The sequence below is a fragment of the Neopelma chrysocephalum genome, unplaced genomic scaffold, assembly GCF_003984885.1.
Source record: "Neopelma chrysocephalum unplaced genomic scaffold, ASM398488v2 Primary Assembly neopelma1_95b, whole genome shotgun sequence".
Lineage (NCBI taxonomy): Eukaryota > Metazoa > Chordata > Aves > Passeriformes > Pipridae > Neopelma > Neopelma chrysocephalum.
The window spans coordinates 1266967-1285241 of NW_020897758.1; the positions used below are offsets into that span (position 1 = coordinate 1266967).

Here is an 18275-nt window from a genome sequence, read left to right on the forward strand (position 1 = left end):
AGGCACGGAGCGGCGGGGCTGCCGTGCCGGGCAGGGACGGGCCGTGCCGGGCAGGGACGGGCCGTGCCGGGCAGAGCCGCCCCTCCCGCGGGGCCGGACCCGCCCGCGCTCCAATGGGCGCCGGGGCCTCCCCGCGCCCGCCCCGCCCGCGCTCTATAAGTGCGGGAGCGCGGCGGCAGCGCCGGGCCAGCGCAGCCGAGCCCAGCCGAGCCTGGACCAGCGGAGCCGCTGCCGCAGGAGCCCCGGACCGGTGCGTACCGTGCGGGCACTGCCCGGGGCCGTGCCGAGGGTCCCCGCGCTCCCCGGCCCGCGGAGGGAGCGGAGCGGTGCCTTCCCTTCCCCCCGGGCGGAGGTCGGGGCTCTCCGGGATCTCCCGTCGGAGCCGGCTCGGCGGGAGCGGGACGCGGTGTCGTCCCCGGGAACTGTGCCTGGAGCCGCTGTCGCCTCACCGGGACCCGGAGCCATGGCCGAGCACATGATGATGCCCATGAGCCACGGGGGCACCGGCCTGCAGAGCTACCGCGTGGGGGTGAGCGGGCTGCAGGGACCCCCGCAGCACGGGCAGCATGTGCTCAGGACGCTGCCCGCCGCCGCTCAGATGATGCCCTACGGGGGGGCCGGCATGGACGGGCCGATGAGGCCGAGACCCGGCCTCGGCGGACAGATGGGCCACCACCAGATGCAGAACGCGATGATGTTCAATGGACCGAGTCAGCAGCAGCAGTACATGGGGCCGGTGGGCACCCAGCAGCTCATGGCCAGCATGCACCTACAAAAACTCAACACCCAGTACCAGGGCCACCCGCTGGCCATGAGCAACGGGCCCATGGGAGCTGGTGCCCAGCAGTACAGAGTGGGGCCGGGCCAGCACCCGGGCATGCAGCACATGCCCTCACCAGCGCTGACGTTGAATGTTATGGACACTGATCTCATAGATGAGGAGGTCTTGACATCCCTTGTCCTGGAACTGGGGTTGGACCGGATTCAGGAGCTGCCAGAGTTATTCTTGGGACAGAACGAGTTCGACTTCATTTCAGACTTTGTTAGCAAACAGCAACCTAGTGCCATCAGCTGCTGAGGGGCTTTGAGCTCCTCCTTGTGTCTTGGTGGTTTTGAGTTTGTTTCTAAATTCTTTCTTCACCTGCCATTCTCCTCCCTTCCCCTGCCTAACCCTGTCCTGGATTCCCGCCCTCCCCAAAGGGACAATCATCGGACACTGGCTTGCAATGGATTGCTTTTCTCTTTTGTGTGGTTTTTCTGTGTGGGAGTTCCTGAAGAGGGGGTGTTCACCCTAAACAGAGCAAGATCAGATCAAGAGCTCCTGCTGTAGAACTGCCTCTAAATGGCATTAACAGGATTTCTGGCTTAAGTAGAAATAATGGACTTATGACTTTCCACAGCTAGGCTTGGAGCACAAGAAGTGATGGGCAGCTGGCAGCCCTGCCGGGAGCTGGATTTGCTCAAGGATTCTGTGGTGCCAGTGGAGGTGAAGGATCCCAAGAGGGGATTGTCTCCCTGGTGCATGGTTTGAACCAGTTTCCCCCTGCAAACATGGGTGGGGTTAGCTATTTGTTGGGACGTTTTACTGTGGCAGTAAATACGTCTTCAGTCGTGTCTGTTCAGCTCGGGAAGGGGCACTTCCCCTCGGCTTTTTCTAACTCGGCAAAATAAAGTATGCCTTGGGGAAGGGTGCGTGTATGTGCCTAATGTTCATCTCCGTGGAACTCCGGATCTCCAACCTGTACTGCTAATCAAGTGTAAAATTTACCAAGTGTTTGAGGTTGATTCAGGCATGAGGCTTAAAGCTGCAGTCTGGCTCCACTTTTTTCCACCTCTGAAACCAAATAAAGACCATGTAACTGTATACTCCAGTTCTAATCTTATTTATTTTCCTATGATTATTTATTTGCAAGGGCTCCTCTTGTTATTTGGCTTTGGGACTGCTGGGAAAGATGCCTGGAGAGTACTGCAGCTTTAAGATGCTGGCTTAGGGAAAAGCAAGCCTGGGATAATTTTCAAGCTGCTCTGCAGAATAGTCAATTCAACCCGAGATCGTTATGCTGAACGCACAGGACTGTAAATCCAACACCTTTCTGAATGTGATAAAGATGACTCGATTTCCAATTCCCTCGCTCAGAGAAGGTGAGATGTAAAAGCCGGCGGGGTTTGGTTTCCTGCGCTGTCTCCCGTTTCCCGGCGCTGGGGGAGCTCCCGTGAATTCTGGTTGCTGCTGCCCCCTGGTGCTGCCGGCCCTGGCAGCGGGCACTCGGCGGGTCGGAATGTACAGATGGATTCGAGAATAAAAACTGAAATATCTCCTGCGTGCTTTTGTTCAGTGCCCGTCTCCGGCCCGGTGTGGAGCACTGGGAGAAGTGTTGGCTTTGCTCCTGCTGCTGGGCTGTGGGTCCAGTCACTTGTGCCCCCCACCTGCCACACAAGTTGGAAGGATTTTGTTTCTAGTTTAATGCTTGGACTAAATCTGTCCTTGAAGTGTGGCTGGGAGGATGAGATGCTTCTTCTTAGCATTGAGAGCAAATTCCAGATGTGGATGGTGTTGCTGTTGCAGGATGACTGCTGTTGCTGGCTGAGCCGGGTCATAGAGTGGATTGGGTTGAAAAGGACTTAAAGCTCATTTAAAGTTACTCAACAAGTGGGCAGTGACTCCTTACACTGCTTCCAGACCAAGTGCAGCTCTGACAGCTGGGCCACAGCTCTGCTCGTAGCTCTCTGCTGCAATTTTCTATACCACAAAGGCTCTAAAAATCAAGACAGCCTTTGCTCTCCTACTCTTCCAGGGCTTAGGTTTTTCTTTTCAAAGTGTTTCCAACCAGTCCCTTTGAAGAGTTCAGGGATATTTCCATGTGTTCCTTTCCTGCCCTGTAGCAATGGAGCTGTGGATGCTGTTAGTGGAGTGGCTGAATCACTTTGCCCATACTTTGGATTGTCTGTCAGTGTCTCCTGGTCTTGTTCCTTGCTCAACTCAAGAGCAGTTGTTAAAGTCCTGTCCTTTTGGTGGTTATGCCTGGGCAGCCTGGAGAGCTGGTGTTGCAGGTGGGAGAACCCTGCTCAGGTTGTCAGCTCTGTAGCAATGGGCTGTTAGAGACCTGGAAGAGCTTTGTTGTCTCCGTGCAACTGCAGATTGTAGGTAAGCAGCGAGGAGTTGCAACCTCAGAGTAAAAGCTGAACCCCAAAATAAACAAGCATGTTCTAGGTTGTCAGTTGTGGCTGTGGGCAGGGCCAGCTGTGTGACACATACCATTGTGACCTACAGTGTCCCAGCTACAAGTGGGGAGCGGTGTCCAGCCCACAGCTGAGGACTGTCAACTTCAGCAATTTCTGCAAAGGTTTCCCAGGAACAGGTTTCTCCGTAAGAAGCACTTGGCATTTGATGGCCAGAGGAACGTGTCTGTACATCCTCTTGGAGGGCTGTGCAGTGCACTGGGAAAGGTGCTGTTGATTTCAGAGTAGGGGAACTGATAATACCAGAGATGTGGAGTCACAGAGGGAGATCACAGTCAGGATTTCCTTGGGAGTCTGTCCCAGCAGGCTCAGCTGAGGTTATTTCAATGCTCCTCAGTTATGTCACCTATTCATTTCCCCAAAAGACACTGTTAACTGCAGTCAGTCTCTGATTTTCTAGATAACCTAGGCCAAAACCACTTATGATTTCTGCTAGAGGCCTATTGGCCTGGGTTGGACTAGACAAGTGCTGTGATCACTACCTTTCTAATGCTTTCTTGGTTTAGGTGCAGTTTGTGTCCTTCCCCTTTGTGCTGCCAGCTCTGCATGCCTGGCATCAGGCACAGAGGAACTGCTCCAGCAGCACCAGGTGCAGCTCAGAGGGCTCAGTTCTCCCTCCCCACTCAGTTGAACAGTGCATCCCTCCTGCTCAGGTCCCCTGGCCAGGGGACTGACATGACACTGAGCAGAGGTGGCAGATGGCACAATGGGGTGACCCAACCACCTGGGCCTGCAGGGGAGTTTCTCAAAGATCACCAAAAATGTAAGAGCTAAGCTCTGCTTTTCCCATCCAGCTGACACTGACCTCTCCATCCCATAGCAGGCAGGAGGGCAGCAGGAGGACACCCCAAAGCTCTGGTAGGGGCTGACAGGCACTGCAGAGCACTCCCAGTACTGCTGAGTGACTTGGGAGCTTCATGGACATCAGTGAACTCCTCACGTGCAGAGTGTGTTTATAAGCACCTCTCCTCTGAGGTACTGGGAGACTCTTTTCTGTGTTGGGGAAGAAGGAAGGTTCTCCAACCCCACTGCCTAGTCCAGACAGGGTGGCTGGGACACACTGCCCCGTCCCCTCAGCTAGACTGCATCTTCTGTAACACTCCAAATAGATTTTGCAGCTATTTGTGTAATGACCACAGCTTGAGGCAGCCTCTGGGAGCGTGTGAGTACTGAAAGCACAGAAAAACAAGACCTTTCTCCACATCCCTGTCTCTGACCACATGTGTTCTCGGAGTGATGAAGTTTGCTGATAGTGCAGGGTGATGCAGAGTTGCAAAGGTGAAAGTCTGGTACAGAGGTGGTGAAGGATCTGCTACAGTGAGTGCCTGGGCAATAAGATGAGCAATGGCTGGTAAATATGAAATGATGTGTGGGGGGTTGATCTTTTGTGACTTCACACAGTACTCTAAATTAGCTACAGCCACTCAGCAAAGATGGATGAATGTTCCTATGAAAAATCCCAACTTGCTGTTCAGGGGGAGCCAGACAAGCAGAGGGAAGGTTAGAAAATCATTAGAAGAGGAATGAAAAGTAAAATCAAACAGTGAATGCCCCAGTGCCCTACAGTACTGATAGATAATTCAGCTGCATCCTGTGCACTGCACATGCTGGTGAATTGTCCAAAATTCTGGCCTGTTTATAAAGAAATGACAATGTAAAACAAGAGAAACTGTAGAGAAAGAGGAAACAAATGTTTCTCCAAAGAAGCCACAGAATCTTCAGTCTGGAAGAAGCTGGGTAAGAGAAGTTTATAACGTAAGTGAAAGGGGAAGGTGACGGGGAATTATTTTCCCCAGGTGTGATGGGACATATCTGTTGATCTCTGCAAATTTAGGTTCCGTGGGCCAGGGTCAAAGCCGAGTGAACAGAGGTATCTCTGAAAGCACAGCTCATTGAGGCTCTTTCTGACAGCATGGGAGGTACAGGGACACTTGGGGATACCTGAACATTTCTGTATGACCAAAAGGCACTGATCTGTGGCTCAAAGACCTCCTGAATCAAAGATTCCTGACTCAGAAACAGCCTAGTTTTTTTTAATTCATAGGTACATTTTACTTCAGCACTATCTTGTGCCAATGAAATCCACAAGAGAGTAATCAAGCTCTTCAAAAGAAGCTTTAGCTCTGTAAGCTTCTCTGCATTTTAAACCTGCCACCCCCTCACTTTGCCAGGTATCCTCTACTTCCTAGTCATTTCTTGGTCATCTTCTCCATATCAGTAATGATTTCACAGCTCCCAAGATGTTCCCTCCTGAGTCTCCCGCCATTAAAGAATCACTTTGTGTCGTGGGTTGTTGTGATCACCTTTTTCTGTCCTGTCTCTAGCTCTATGGGATGGAAGAGGGAACAGCACTGGTTTAAGCTGTAGATGTGTCATGGATTTCTCCAATGCTATAATTAGGTCTGATTGTTCTATATTTCAAACATCCATCACAGAACCACAGAAAGATTTAGACTGGAAGGGATCTTTGGAGGTCACTCAGTCCAATTTCCTGCTCCACGCAGGACTGCATTCAAAGGCAGGGCAGGCAGCCCAGAGCCTTGTCCAGGCAGATTTGGAAAACTTGAGAGGATGGGGTTTCTCTGGACCTGTGTTTCAGTGCGCTTGTTTCTTCTGCACTGCTTATTTCTTTCCAAATTTCTCCCTTTCATTTGGTTGCTGGCTGGCACAGGCAATGACCTACTATTTTCAGAGACCTGTGTGCAGAGACTCCAGATATCTCTCCCAAGGGATAATACTCTACTGTAGCTGTGTTTGCATGTACTAGCAGGGTTCTCTCTCACTCTTGGCCTAGGAAATGGTGTATGGCCACCTCCACATCTAAAATACAACTGCAAGTTTTACCCAAATACCCAGTTCCTAAAAACTGCACCCCAATGGTGCCTCGGTTCTCCCACCAGCTCAGACACCTCCTGGGGCCACCCTCGGTAAAGACCTTCTCCCACCCACTCTGCAGCTGCCAACGTGCACAGGCCGAGGCCACCCTGCCAGGGGACATTCCTCCCTCTCTGCTGCCTGTGAGGTGGTACCACACTGTTCCTCCTTGAGCCTTCCCTCAGTGAACCTTCCTCCCTGTACCCCTCCACCCCGACCACATCAGCTTCTTCTGTGAGATCCTGGATGGCTTCCATCGTCTGACAAGTGTGAGGGACAAGCAGTCAGACCTGAGACTTTCAAGGTGATACTCTCCTGAGCTCAAGGCTGGATTTCTGCTCCTCTTCTCCATGCTGCCAGGCTTCTTCATCTTGGCACCTCACAGGTTCTGCATCCCTGTCTCTTCAAGCCTTTAGAAAAGCCTGTTTGAGTTTCCTTGAGCAGGGGTAAGCTTCGTTCTGCTTCTCTGCAGCACATTTCTGGGGGCAGTTTGTTCCTACTGAAAACAGCCACAGCGAGAATAGTTTGCTCTTGAGACATCTTGACTTTGCTCATGAGTCCTCTGGACTACCAGAGCAGTGAGGAAAAAAGGAGAGGTTACAATTTTCCTCACCCCCAAACTCTAAAACACTGTTACTAAGAAATATTCAGTCAAATGGCTTTCATATTCTTAGCTACCACACAACCATCTCAGATGTGGTTTTCTCCTGTAGCCACACTGGTAATGCTGGTCAAATATTGATGACTTGTAAAAATAAAATTATGGCTATGTCTGATGTTATCCTGTGCAGTTCCCAGACCAAGTCACAGCACTTGCTTCAAATACAAACTGGCTGCTAAGGACACCCCTCACACAAACATTGGCAGCGGGGTTCCATGGAATTCTCTGCACATCAGCTCCAATCCTGACTTACAGGTAAGTCTTGCCTTATATCCCAGCACTTCTCCTGGGGTACATGGCAAGAGGCAGAGCTAGGTAGCAGCTCCCAGGGAAAGCATTACTCCACCACCTCCAACTCCATCACACTCTGTGTTTGGACAGTGCTGAGCCCCTTGATTATTGCCTGTTACCACAAGCTCCCTGGCAATCAGGTTGCCTCTCTGCACTACCAAGGACAAGGAGCAAATTGGATTCAAGAAGCCAATGACAAAGAGAAGACAAAGTGCCATGGCTGCCCCAATGGGGCAGAGTCCCTTTGGCTTGGTGTGGGATTGCAGCCTCTCCCTGGAGTACCAGGCAGGGCATCCCACGTACCAAGTGCTTTTGTTGCTCACAGCAGAAACCAGAGTTAAGCCTGGTTATGTGAATGCCAGAAACATGTGTTGTTCCCTCTTCCAGATCCTCGAGTCACAAGCACATGCCGATGAGGGTATCTCTGAGGTCCTACATGTGATAAGCATTGGTAGACCTGTGGAATAAGAGGTCTCTGACTGTAGCAAACAATGCTAGAGGCTTTCTTGACTTCTTCCATAGAAGCCAAATCTTTAGAAGGGAGAGCTTAGGGCTTTCCAGGAAATGGCAGAATCATGCCAGGGTGTCTCTGGACCCCTTCTTGCTCATTTCAAATAAAACAACACATCTACGTGGTGCACTGGACTGGGAGGGCTGGTGTGACTGACACAGCACTGCCATGGCACTGAGTACTGGTGAGAAAGCCGGAGGCAGGCGAAGGTCTCCAATCTGACTGAACATACCCAGGAGCACTCTCCTTCAGCCACAGTTACACACATCCAGCAGCAGCCTGGGGCTGACAATGTTCTTTTCTCTTCCTTTTTCTGACCTCTGCCATCGGTGGAGGTGCTGTGTGTGAGGAAGTGCCCTGTGCTCAGATGCACCTCAGTGCTTACATACACTGCACTCCAAAAACAACCTGCTCCTTTCCTTTCCTCCTCCAGGGTTTACCCTGCAATGCCAGCAGCAGGGTAAAGGACCAGACAACAGGTCTGTCCTTGGAAAACAGCACAAGAAATAGGTAACAATTCACCTCCTTTTTATTAATGATGCACCAAATGAAATCTGGAGTCACAATAAGGCAGGTTTGGCACTTTGCAAAACAAGGGCTCCCCAGGTAGGAACCATTATGCAGTAAAGCACTGTCCATGTGTGACACAGGGAAGAGCTGACACGTCTCTGGCTTATCAAAGAAAGTACCCTCGTGACACCCAAGACAGAGAACAAAGTGGAGTGCCCTCCTCCTGTACCATCTCCACTGTCTTTGCACAGAGAAGCAATGCCACAGGGGCAGGGAAAGCTCAGCTACAGGCTGGCACCACTCATCTGCATGTCCCTGTGGATCCAGAGGAGCCAGCTAAGGCCTCGGTGTATGGACACATGGACAAGGCTCTGGCTCCCACTTGCTGACTCACTGTTTCATCTCTCTGTGTATTCTCAGGTGACTGGATTGTGGGGAAGGACACCACAGTCAGGAAGAGCAATGCAAGAGGCTGTGCATCACTCCCTGGGGCCAGGCAGGTTGGAGGCCCTTGAGGATGCCAGTGTGGAGTATTCCTGCTTTGCTGAACCCAAGCCCCTGCAGCAGGGATTTCCAGGAGCTTCCACATGTGTCTGCATTAATGGGGATTAGGGAAAGTAGCTCTTTGCCAAATCCAAGTGATATTCCAGAGACAAAAGATTAAGCCTATAGTAAAAGCTTTGCAAGTGACTGCTTTTTCAAGCATCTGATCCCAACCCAATTCCCAGATCAGTCTTTGCCCTGAAGAAGAGGGAAAACGGGGATCTGCATCTTGAGCCTCTGATAATGTGCTGCTGATTAGAAAGCCCATGGGTTACATTGTGGTCCATCTCAGCAGTATTTGCATGCTGAGGAGCTCTTCTGGGGCACTAAGTTGCTCGTGGCACTTTACAACACTCCTGATTTTCAGATGCTGGTCACAGTCTGCCGTTCGGTTGCTTCATAGTTGCTACACCAAGGTATGGACCAAGTCCTGCTTTTCCTGTTTCAACTGTAAATACAAAAGTCAGTTGATTGCAAGTCATTGTAGTGAGTTGAGGAAAGTTTTGACAAGTCAGCCCAGTCCCATGTCAATTGTCTGCACCTTAGAGGCAGTGGGACCTTTCCACGTGCAGGGGCTGTGCTGCATCCTGCAGCCTCTGGATTGATGATTATTTCTTTTCCAGATTTGCCAAAAATATCATTGAGTTCACATTTCCAGGGAATTCTCCAAGTTCAGTGTGCTACAAACATTCATGACCTGCTCATGACCACTGAAATACCAGGGGGTGAAGAGACCTCAATTCAACAGTTGTCTGATCTCCCTGGCTGTTGGCCCTGAGCCATGGTCCACCCTCACTGCTTCAGCCGTGTTTGGTGTGCAGAGCCCCATGGAAATCTGGCTCTCCCTGCACAGCTGGAGAGCTGTGTGTCTCCTCATCCTCTCCCCATCCCTCTGCACACCTCTGCCTTTCTCCAACAGCACAAGACAAACCCCAGAAGGGGACAGAGGGTTTTATTTAAATATTTAATTAAATTCTTTAATTCTCGGCCAAACTCCTGTGCCAGAGGTTTTGCCAGGCACACTGACCTTCTGCACCTGAGCCAAAACCAAAAGTCACCACATCGCTACAGGTGGGAAAATCTGGGTGATGATGCTGTGCTGTACTGTGAGCACTGCCAAGGGCAAACCTGGTTTGCAAAGTGGGCACAGCTAGGACAGGGAAGGAACAGTAGTTTTAACAACTAAACCTAGCCCTAGCTTCCTCAGAGTTTCTGGCAGGGTTCAAAAGAGGATCCCAGTGTCCTGGAGAAAGATGAGCTGCCCACAGAGCCACTGGCCTGCCGGGGCAAGATGAGGGGAGGGAGGCAGAGAGTTGCCCAGCATCCCAACACAATTAAACTGGGTAAAATCTGAAGAAAGGCCTCTCATGGAGATGAGATTTGAAGGTCCCAATTTCTCTCCTTTATCAGGTGTTGGGAGGAATGGGTTAAACGTAGAAGATTGGTGAGGAGGATTGTAAGTGCTCAAGTGACCTTGCAGCTGAAAATAACCCTTGATAAAGCAGCATGAGCAGCAGACCAATCTTCCTCCAGCATGGACACTTTGTGTACCTCTGCCAGGGTGTTGCTTTGGGGATCCCTGGGATAGCGAGGTAATGGAAATAAACTTGCTCTTTGTGCTTGAGCTGTGGGTTTGTGGCTGTCCCAGCTGCCTGCCTGTGCTGACTCACACAACAGGGAAGCAAAGATAGTCAAGGCTCCAATGCTGTCTTTTATGCATCTTGGAGCAGCCAAATCCCAGCTCAAGTGTGTGCATGTAGTGAACACTGCACTGTTCAACAGCTTGGAAAGATATGGCTACGAATGCTGCTGATTTGTGCCCATACACCACAGGGATCAGCCCCCTTGGACAAGCACAGCTGTGTTACACATTAAAGGCATGACTGCCACAAATAACCAATTTCTCCTACAAAGCCTTTGGAAGAATCCAGGACTGTGAACTGCACTGACTTCATAGCCGAGGGGTTTAGGGCTGAATTAGGTACTCGCTGGAGTTTGGTATCTCCAAAGAGTTATTACAAGCTGTCAGTACTGGAGCACGCCCCCAGCAGATGGGCAGCAAGACCTGCTCTATTCACTCCTGTCTGAACAACCTCTGGGTGAGCTCAAGGCAGTGAAAAGAAAGCTGCAGAAGTCCCTGCCCCCCTGCAAGGGAAGGCTCTGCACCGCAGGCTGTTTATAAATAGCCAGTTTCAGGAAAAGGCCCTTTCCGTTCTGGTGTCAGTACGCTGTAAAGAATAAACAGCTTTCAGAGCTGAAAAAAGCCCTCCTTATCTTCTCATGCAAAACCTGCATCTGCCTCCATGTGCTCAGCAAGCTCCAGCACTCAGGGCATGGCTGGGGTCCCCTTGGCCAGCAGGGAGGCAGACAGGGGACCCTGAGGCACGTCCTCCACAGAAATGTTTGTGGCGGTTTGCACGTGTCCACCAGGCAGAAGGCAAGCTCATTAATGCAGGATGTGCAATCAGGGCCCTCATTTCTTCACTGCTGACCTGGGTTACCCAGGATCTCAGAAGAACAAGAGGGATTGAGCGTGCTGGAATAGTGCCCACAGCGTGAGGGCACAGCCTCTCATTGAAGGACATAACTGCACTTCCACAAATCACCTGAGCTGGACCACCAGCTAAAATACATGGTATCCCAGGTGAAAAACAGGTGAATTCTCTTCCAGTGTGAGACTGGCAACAACAGAGCTGAGAGCAGTGGGAGAGAGCCTGCAGCTTCTGCTTGGAGCACTGGGCAGCTCAGCCCAGCAGTGCCACTCAGGAACTTCTTTGTGGACTTAGTCTAAGTCAAAGTAGCTCTCAGAACTCTCTCTGGAGTGCTGGCACTTGCTGGAAAGCACACCCTGACTTCTCCTTTTGTCTTCATCCCTGGGAACCCAGGACTACTCTGATGCTTAGTGGAAAGGTGTTGGAAGTGGAACAGGAGGGGTTTGCCATTGGTAGGGTGGAGGGGAGGAAAAGCCCTGCAGATAGGTGGGTCCAATTCCACAGCAGGGCCTTTAACTCAGCTCTTTGGAGTAGCCAGTGTAAAGCAGAGGAGAGTAGGGACAGAGTGAGAGCAGCTTGTCCTGCCCATCCCTGCATGGCTGTCCCCAGATGAGGAGGGACGCTCAAGTGCTGGGGACTGATTGCTTGGGGGCCATCGGTGGTGACAGCAACGCCCTGGCACGGGCACCGCTAATCAGCCTTGGTGCTGACAGAGCCAGCGAGGGCAAGAAGGGTCCCCAGCACCGCCCGGGACCAGCCGGGAACTCCCACGGGGCGCTGCTGCCCCCTCGCGGCACCGGGCGAGAAACGCCGCCCAGCCCGGGCCCTGCGCGGCGGGAGGGGCGTGCGGGGTGCGGGGTGATGGGTGATGGGTGTAGAGCGCTGGGAGCTGGGTGCGGGGTGCGGGGTCATGGGTGTGGAGTGCGGAGTGCAGGACGTGGAGTGATGAGTGAGGGGTGCAAGGCGCGGGGGGCTCTGGGGTTCCCACCGCTGGGGTCCCTTCTTAGAAGCAGGTGCTGGCCCTGTCCTTCCCACAGCCGTGCTGTTTGCTCCAGAGACACGGGGATATGTGGGCTGTGTGTAATGGCTGTGACATCTTCACGCTGCGCACCCGCAGAACACGGAGCAAGGAGCCAGAATCCTGGGAATCCTCCTTCTCTCTTGAAGCAGAACACACAGTAGGCACACCAGCCATGGGGATCCCCTTCTCAGCTATTGCTGTCACTTCTGCAAAACTCCTTTCCTGCCCCACAAGCTCCCCATGTCCCATTTTGCCGCTTTCATTTGTGTCCCAGGAGGTGTGAGTGTGACTCCCAGAGAGGAATCTGAGTGGGCAGACAGGAAAGTTTCCTAAATGCATTGGAGTCACGGACCACCAGGCTCTGCCCCAGGCTCTGTTCCTGCACCAGCACTTCATGACTGGGACCTCCCACCACCCCAAACTACTTAACAATTGCATTCTCAGGCTTGTGTCCTGGATCCAGGGAAGCTGGACGTGCCAGGGACTGGCATCATGGCCCAGCCACTACAGTTGCACAGTACCAAATTTGTGCACCTATTGTCAGAAAATTACTGGTATTTTGTCTAAATCAGAACTTTAGGTGACACAAGTTTCCTTTCCACCTCTACCACAGACTTTCTGTGCAGTCTTGGACAAATCTTTTAATGTCCCTTCTGTTCCAGTTTCCTGTCTGGTCCATGATGCTGAGTCCATGTGCCAAGAAAGCCTTGTGATCATTGTCCCTGTGTTCAGGTAACACAGGTTTGTAGTGCACACTGTTGTACTCAGGAGCATTCTTCTCCAAAAATCTCTTCTGCAGCCACACACTAGAAGCTCTACAGACTCCCAAAATCCTGCATCACCTGGCAATACAGATACCTACTGACCATGTCCTCAGGGCATTTACACAGAAAGTGGCTGGCAGCAGGAAGTCTGAGGTCTGCCAAATCCACTGCGCTGAACACACCAACAGCCACAACCAGCTGCTCCAGCCAGAAGCAGCAGTGATTTGCCATGAGACATCTTGTGAGAGCCAGGGCTTCAATGTGTGCAGCACAGTGGCCTTTTGAAAGGTGCTGAAAGGCCCCCTGGGATTATCTCTTGCTCTCGTTGTCGTCCCATCCTTTTGCTAAGCATCCCCCAGTGACTTCCCACAGCAGTGGGTTCCATTGGCCGATCATATGAATTGGTTTGAATTTCCATCAAATAGCACCTTGTTCAAAACAAGATAAAGATGCTGCTCAAAAACTTGTTGTTGACAGTTTTTCCAGCCCACTGTTCTATCTGCTTCCCAGCCCCAGGACTGGAGCTCTGCAGAGATAGATGCACTGCCCCAGGACCACACGCTCCCCTGGACACTCAGGTATCTCCCACCTCTCTGATGCAGTGAGTATTGTTGTCCACTTTGTGCAAGGTTTTTCCATACCAGGAACTTTACTGACTTTAACAGTGAAGTGTGACTTGAAAGAAAATGTTTTTGGCTTGTCCTGGCTCAACTGTATCACATCATTGTCTGCTTTTCATTGGCTGACTATGGAAATCTGGGTCTTGTCCCTGGTTTACTGTTGCCAGGTACAATCTATAGCCTTATTTTGAAACCACTTAGGACATTTAGCACCTTGCAGCCCACCAGCACACAGGCTCTCTGATTATAGTACCTGATCGCTGGAAAATAAAATAGCAAATTAATGCCCAGTGAGCAGGGATTTTTTCCTGAAGAGTGGGAAAATGCCAAAATGATCTCACTCAGATGCTCAGTTCCTCAGAGCCTTTGCCTTCCTGATCAACACTGTCGTGGCCTCTCCTGAAATCAATCACAGCCAACAAGCTTAATTTCTGCCTGGTGTGGAGCCTGGTTATTGCTGTAAGCACAGTGGAGCACAGAGATCTCTCCAAGCCACATCGTGAGTCTGGTGGAGGGGAAATGAAGCCTGGGTGAGTGCACAGGATTCTGTCTGGTACACAGGCAGCTCTGCTGACCACTCCAATCTCCTGTGTTGTCCACACAGCCTATGGGTTACTTCCTTCTCGAGCCCTGTGTCTAGACTTTCCAAGGATTTTGAGGCACTACAGAAAATGAAGGCAGTTTGTCAGGTCTCTGCCATGGCTTGACAGAGACACTCCTCTGTGCCACCATGCACCACATGATCAGACATGTCATCACCAGTGTCCTGTCATCTGTGACTGTTATCAAAGTGTGGGATCCTGGAGTGGAACTGTTCTGCAGAGCTCCAGGGCTGCTCTTTTCATCCTGCCTGGTCAGGGGGATCCTTTAACTCAGAGGGGTAAAAATAGGGCATGTCATTTGAAAACACAGCAGAAACATAGGTCATACTTATGTAGCATACCCAAGCAGAAGTGAGTGCACGATGCCTAAGGGGGTTTCCAGGACTTCCCAGCCCCACTATTCTTTATTTCTCAGATTCCAGGCTCTCCAATATTGAGCCTCCGTGACCAGCCAGAGAGCACTTCCACCCGGCAATGCACTGCTTCCCACTGCTGACTGGGAGCAGTAGGTAGCAATTATCTGAAAAGTACCTCCAGAGAAGAATTGATACTGACAGGCAACGCTTTCAACACCTCCTTTCCTGCCAAACATTGCTGTGTTCACTAGGAATGCACATCTGTGGTCTCAGACCAAAACCAGCAGGCAGAACTGCAGCTTGCCAGCCTTCCAGGCATCACCTTGCTTGTCATGACCCACAGCGCTGCTTTACTTGCAGTTTCCTTCTCTGTGTTTCCAAATCTTCCTTTGAACTGACAGGTCTGTAGTGCATTTAACCAAGCAGACATATCCTGTTTCCCTCTCCAGGGATCACTCCAAATTAGAGTTATCTCTGTGAAGTTCTTTGAAGACTGTCATGAACAGGCATTACAGGCACTCTGGACCTGCTCGTTGTTTTCTTCCATGATTGGATTTAGGTTATGAAGAAGAAAGATCCTAAATTCATGCCAGCAGCACGCAAGCTGGTGGCTCCTGTTATGGTAACGCAGTGCAGACAGCTGTGTGTGATCCAGCCTGTCCTTCCTGGTCCCACATGTTTGTGCTCTCACTGTCACCCTCTGTTGATCCCCATGACAGTTTCTTGCGGGAGAAATCTACCACTGAGAAAGGACTGACCTCTCTTGAAGGGCTCAGATTTTTTTAGGTACATCTAGAAAGAAGGATGAATTCCCACTGCTGAGTCCGTCGGCAGAAGGGCAGCACAGGTGCAATCCCAAAGGGATTGTGAAGCAGTGAGCACAGATTAAGGACTTGCACATCACCCTGCACTGTGTGTGCCACAAGCTGCCTTACACCTGAGAGGTGACCCCTGTGATCTGTGAGTCATTCTTCTACTTCTCATTTGGTCTGCAGGATTAATTTCTCTTTAGCTGGTGCCATTTCATTGAGGAAGGTTGAGAAAGAAGACACTGGCAATTCTGCATTTAAAGAATTGATTCTTCAAACACTGAATAAATTCCCCAACTTAAAACCACTGTAAATTTTTTTCTTACAGCCAAGCTTTACTTTTTCTACAGAGATGGACAGAACTGGAGCTGGGGGATCCAGGGACACAACACAGATTGATTTTGCAGTCTAACAGTTATACCTGATGGTGATGGATGTGTGTAGAGTGGGAAATAGCCAGCATGAACATTGAGCTGAGCTCCCTTTCTCCCCCTCAATGTGTGCAGTGAAATCATGACCCAGACATTTCCTTCTTTTGGAATCAACATTTTTATTGGTTTTCCCAAAAAAGCCTCATCAAACCCCAACTCCCAGTGCACAAAAGCACCTAGAGAAGACACTGGTGCTGTTCAATCAGACACTATCGTGTGTAAATTATCAGGTCAGAAACTTCCACAATAAAGCACGTCCATCTTCAAGTGACTGGCTTTTTGTCTGTCACCCCTTCTGAGCTGACACTGAAAACACAGAACAAAAGAGAAAGAAAAATATCTCCTCTTGTCTCAGATGAGAGTGTTGTTATTCTTCAAAGCAAGGGAGGGAGTGTGGGATTTTATCACCACAAACATGCCACACTAATATAGACAGTCTTTCACAGGAACAGCTCATCCAGGAGAACATACTGTACATCCACCTGCAGCCAAACAACTCCTTACAGCCTCATTCCAGATCTTCAGGAAACATGAATTCAATGCAACCAAGACAGGGATCGGGATTTTCACAGTAGCCTTCTGTCAAAAGACAAAGAAAACCCTTTTAAAGTGCTGCTTCTTTTCTTTAAAGTGTATTTTCATCTTCTGGCAATGGTTTGCTTATTTTGTGTATGTAAGAGTCCAAATTACTTGCTACTGCAGTCCAACACCCCCATATGTTTGCTTTACTTACATTTATTTTACAAAGCCTTTTTTAGAAATATAGTTTTTGAGAGATGAGGGTTATTTCTCCTAGAATACTTATGAAGCTGAAAAGCAAGTTCCAGTTTGTTAATGCAGGTTCTAGTTTGTTAATGTCTTAAACAGAGTAAAAAGCAGTGCATCATTAAAATGTGTAGTACTGTTAATTGGAATTTACTACATTCTCTTTCAAATTAGTTCCTCTCCACTGCTGGCCTTCTTTGTCAGAAGCCCTGTTTGTGCTCACCAAAGATTGGATGACTGTGAACAAGTGTTTTAACAGTTTGGGACCTGCAAATATTTGCCTCCAGGCTGCTTCAAGCAAACCATGTCAAAACAACTTCAACAAACTGCTCACATGCATTAAGTTGAATAAATATCTATTTAAAGAATCCCAGAATGGCATGGGTTGGAAGGAACCTTAAAGATCACCTTGTTCCACCCCTTGCCATGGGCAGGGACACCTTCCACTAGCCCAGGTTGCTCCAAGCTCCGTCCAACCTGGCCTTGGATACTTGCAGGGATGGGGCAGCCACAGCTTCTCTGGGCAACCTGTGCCAGGGCCTCCCCACCCTCACAGGGAAGAATTTCTTCCCAATATCCCATCTAATCCTGCCCTCTGGCAGTGGGAAGTCATTCCTTCTTGTCCTATCACTCCATGGCCTTGTCCAAAGTTCCTCTCCTGTTCTCATGGAGCGTCTTTAGGCACTGGAAGGCCACAACAAAGTCACCCTGGAGCCTTCTCTTCTCTTCTATACAAGTTTCATCCATGACCCTGCTCCATATTTACCATAATTTTGACCTGTTGTGGACACTTCTGGAATTAGAAGTTTGTTGTTGTATCAAGCAGTTCTCAAAGAAATATTTACACTCTACATTTTAATCACATATACACTGACTTCCTTAGTTTTTACACAGCATGACCTCAGATTTTTTATTTAAAGATTAGATGTACTTTAATTACTTCAAATACTACAGCTTCTGCAGCAGAGAGGAGAAATGGATGTTCACTTAAGCTCCTTTACTCTTGATTTGAAAGCATTATTAGAAAGCATTATTACTGGCTGCCACAGCAGCCCTCACCCTGGGCTGGGCTGATTTGGCCTGTACTGAGAACGGTGTGGCCGCAGGACCAGGGGAGTGACTGATCCCCTGTACTGGGCACTGCTGAGGCACCTCGAGCACTGCGTTCGGTCCTGAGCCCCTCACTGCAAAAGGGACACTGAGGGGCTGAAGCGTGTCCAGGGAAGGGCAACAAGGCTCGTGAAAGGTCTAGAAAAACATGTCTTATGAGGAACGGCTGAGGGAGCTGAGTCTGTTTACTGTGGAGAAGAGGAGGCTCAGGGGGCACCTCGTCGCTCTCCACAACCCCCTGACAGGAGGCTGCGGTGAGGTGCGGGCCGGTCTCTTCTGCCGTGCCCGCGGTGAGAGCACCAGAGGAAATGGCCCCAAGGTAAGATAGGGGAGATTCAGGTGTTACAAAAATGTTGTCACTGTTGGGGTGGTCAGGCATTGGCAGGGGCAGCCCGGGGAGGTGGTGGAGTCACCGTCCCTCGAAGTGTTCACGAGGCACTGGGTGGTTCAGGGGTTACAGAGGCAGCGCTCACAGGCAGTGCTACTCGATGATCCCCAAGGTCTCCTCCACTCCCGGTGATTCGATGGCTCTGTCACCCCGTCCCTCGCGCCCCCCTCCTCTTCCTCTTCCTCTTCCTCTTCCTCTTCCTCTTCCTCTTCCCCTTCCCCTTCCCTTCCCTTCCCTTCCCTTCCCTTCCCTTCCCTTCCCTTCCCTTCCCTCAGCCCGGGCGGGCT

General features: G+C 50.5%; 1 protein-coding gene across 1 annotated transcript; it reads left to right on the plus strand.

The window, feature by feature from the left end:
- Positions 1-209: 209 nt before the first annotated feature.
- Positions 210-2316, plus strand: CITED4 (Cbp/p300 interacting transactivator with Glu/Asp rich carboxy-terminal domain 4). Its single transcript, XM_027694036.1, has one exon. It carries the CDS (start codon positions 464-466, stop codon positions 1076-1078), a length of 615 nt encoding a protein of 204 aa, XP_027549837.1. The 5' UTR covers positions 210-463; the 3' UTR covers positions 1079-2316.
- Positions 2317-18275: the final 15959 nt, after the last annotated feature.